At 49.4% G+C, this 3,444-nt stretch overlaps 1 protein-coding gene across 1 annotated transcript in view; it reads right to left on the bottom strand.

Annotated features, from left to right (window-relative positions):
• Window positions 1-1,952: 1,952 nt before the first annotated feature.
• Window positions 1,953-3,444, bottom strand: part of LOC122547442 (brevican core protein-like) — a gene marked incomplete at its 3' end in the record, with an annotated part of 10,830 nt that continues 9,338 nt past the window's right edge. The window contains exons 3-4 of the mRNA XM_043686063.1: window positions 2,808-3,173; window positions 1,953-2,127 (exon numbers count right to left, since the gene is read on the bottom strand). Of these exons, the coding sequence (XP_043541998.1) occupies window positions 1,953-2,127; window positions 2,808-3,173 (541 nt within the window). The remainder of the gene's footprint in view (window positions 2,128-2,807; window positions 3,174-3,444) is intronic.

Raw genomic sequence — 3,444 nt, 5'->3', positions numbered from 1 at the left:
GAGAGAGCGTCAATCAAGGCCACACCCGAACTTGGAAAAACACTTCCACTTCCATTCATTAACTTTGTTAGACTCACATCAACACGGTGCTCGGAGTTTTGAATTTGCATAAACAAAGAGCTGTGGGAGGCTGGAGATCTGAACCAAGAACAGAAATTGCTGGGGAAGTGAGGATATGGGTCCAGGTGATCTCAGGATTCCCATTAGGTTAGAATTAGCATCGGGTGGGAATGACCATGACCATCAGGACTAAGACTTTGTTTCATTTGGTTAACCTGTTCAGAGATGTTGTTGCAGCTCTCTGCAGCAGGTGGGACTTGAACCTGGAACTCCTGGTTCATAGGTCAGGATACTACCACTGCAACATTAGAGCCTATTTGGGGGCAGTTTTATCTACTTTTTGCCTTTTTCTTTCACTCAGAATTGTTATCACGTCCAACTGAGTGCCTTCCAACCACCAAAATCACGGTGAATGTTTGCAATTTTTTTAAACCAGGAACTACCACCAGTTAAAACACCCGTGTACCACATAAGTATTCACAGGGAAAGTCCATTGTGTGTTGTGCAAAACATCGAAGGTGAGGTGGGGAATAGCGAGAGCTGGAAAGGACTAAGTCGAAAGAGAGTTAGGTAGCGGAAATAAAGCCCTATATCTCCCATTGTGCCTTTCTCTGCTGGGTTAGGATGAGGGTGAAAATTAGGTTAGGGCTAAGGATACTTTTGGATTAGGAATGAGAGCTAAATCTAAATTAGAGTTAGGATTAGGATCACACAAAGAGTTGTGGCCATGTTTGGGGACGGGGACTAGGTTACATAATGTTATTCAGGATGGCTACAGAGTTAGAGTTAGCACAGGATCAAATTAGAGTTCGTTTAAGGATTATGTTAAGAGTTAGGATCAAGTTTCAGGTTAGATTACATAATGTCATTAAGTCTTGCAGGCAGGAAATTAGGACAGAGTTACAGTAGGATTAGTTCAGATTAAGAATGGTACTGTTTAGGGGTCAGGGGTAGGTTATTTAATGTTGTTAAGGATTGCAGGCAGGAGGTTAGAGTTGGCACAAAGGTTGGATAGGGTTAGGCTAGAGTTAGAATGAGTCAAGTTAGGGATCCAAATATAATGGGCAGTTAGAGTTTAGGTCCTGGTCATGATGTTGCCAGGTTGGAGGATTTGAGCTATAGGGAGGGGCTAAATAGGCTGGGGCTGGTTTCCCTGGAGCGTTGCTAAATAGGCTGGGGCTGGTTTCCCTGGAGCGTTGAAGGCTGAGGAGTGACCTTCTAAAGGTTTATGAAATAATGAGGGGCATGGATAGGATAAATAGACAAGATCTATTCCCCAGGGTACGGTAGTCCAAAACTAAAGCATATGGGTTTAGGGTGAGAGGGGAAAGATTTAAAAGGGACCTAAGGGGCAACTGTGGAAGTGCCAGTGTTAGACTGGGATGGACACAGTCAAAAATCACACGACACCGGGTTATAGTCCAACAGGTTTATTTAAGTTTTCCCCAGTGTTGTGGATTTGCAACTTTTTCAGACAGAGGGTGGTACGTGTATGGAATGGAGCTGCCAGAGGAAGTGGTGGAGGCTGGTACAGTTACAGCATTTAAAAGGCATCTGGATGGATATATGAATAGGAAGGGTTTAGAGGGATTTGGGGCAAATGTTGGCAAATGGGAATAGATTAGGTTAGGATATCTGGTCAGTATGGATGGCTTGTACTGAAAGGTCTATTTCCCCGTGCTGTGTGATTGTATGACTCTAGTCAATAACTTGCATTGGATGGAGAGTGGAAGGACAGAACCAACTGTGCAATGTGACACGTACACAGGTCAGAGTGCAGGTTAGGGTAACTGGTGTGGGCTGCTGTTACTGTAATTACATGTGACACAGGGCACAATGACGATACCGTGATCTCCTGTGGGGCATATACAGACAGGGTGGTGGTCACTTACCGCACAGTTTGATCAGACAGCCAGCCGGCATCACACTGCTCAAAGCCACTGGCATAGGCAGTCTCCAGCTGCTCAGGGGTAGCTATCCTGGCACTGACGTCAGCACAGGCCTGCTGTGCTCTGGCAAAGCTGAAGGCGTAGCGAGTGGAGGTCTCACGGTAGTGAAATACGACACCTGGAAAAGTGCGAGGTCAGAAGGAGAGGTGCAAAAAGACCCACAATACAGTCCGCAATCCCCCTCCCAACCCCAAGAGGCTAGTCTCTCCCTGCCCACTTCCTATCTCCTTAGATCCATATGCATGGCCCAGGTAACAACACCCCCTTCACCCAGCTCTACCCTTTTAATCTCCTCCAATCCATGATCATCCACAAAGTGAGGCAGCTGTTAGCAGACACTATACTCCAGCTCAGGACAGTCAGTCTTAAAATCCTCTGACAGAGCCTGCTCCCTCAGCACTGACCCCCCCACCGATAATGTGGCACTCCCTCGGTGCTGACCCCCTGACAATGCGGCACTCCCTCGGTGCTGACCCTCCAGCAGTGCCCTCTCCCTCAGCGCTGACCCTCCGACAGTGCCTGCTCCCTCAGCACTGACCCTCTGACAGTGCCCACTCCCTCAGTACTTACCCTCCGACAGTGCCTGCTCCCTCAGCGCTGACCCTCTGACAGTGCCCGCTCCCTCAGCACTGAACCTCCGACAATGCCTGCTCCCTCAGTGCTGACCCTCTGACAGTGCCCACTCCCTCAGTACTGACCCTCTGACAGTGCCTGCTCCCTCAGCGCTGACCCTCGGACAGTGCCCACTCCCTCAGCGCTGACCCTCTGACCGTGCAGCACACCCCACTCTCCCGTTACCTTTAACAACAAGCTCAGTGAAGTCCTGTGCATCGTCTATCCCGTGTTGCACCTCACAGCGGTAGATCCCTGAGTCATTGCTGAGCAGTTGACGAATCTCCAGGGAGACATCGGTGACCGTGGCTGGGTAATGTGGCAGTGTCACCCTCCGGTGGTACCTCTCGTTGACCTTCACTTTGAGCACCGTGGCCACCAGGATGTCAGTCTCGTTGCCATCGCGAATAAAACTCCACTTGACCCTCGGTGTACCGGGAGTCTGGGGGGGCTCGGAATAAGAGGCGAAGCAGGGAATGGTCAGGCTGGCACCCAGCACCCCCCGTATTGGTGTCAGGGCACCGATTGTCACATTCAGCGCCCTTACCTCCTCTGAGAGAGAAGCACGTTCGATTGGTCACTCATCGTTGTCCACATCAATCACCCCATTCCAAATCTCTCTGTCTCTCTTATTCTCCCCTTCCATCTACCATTTCTGCCAATTACTCCCACACTTGTCCCCTCACTCCCTCATTGCTTCTGGCGTTCTCTGTTTAATCCTCAGCATCTCCTGTCTCATTCCTCCTTCCTTCATCCCATCACTTTATCTTTCCTCTCTCCGATTTTCTTTATCCTTCCTCTATTTCCATTTCCCTTCTCTCCC

Source organism: Chiloscyllium plagiosum, unplaced genomic scaffold (genome assembly GCF_004010195.1).
Source record: "Chiloscyllium plagiosum isolate BGI_BamShark_2017 unplaced genomic scaffold, ASM401019v2 scaf_6977, whole genome shotgun sequence".
Classification (NCBI taxonomy): Eukaryota; Metazoa; Chordata; class Chondrichthyes; order Orectolobiformes; family Hemiscylliidae; genus Chiloscyllium; species Chiloscyllium plagiosum.
The sequence above is the reverse complement of the archived record's forward strand: the minus strand, read 5'-3'. Positions and strand labels throughout refer to the sequence as shown.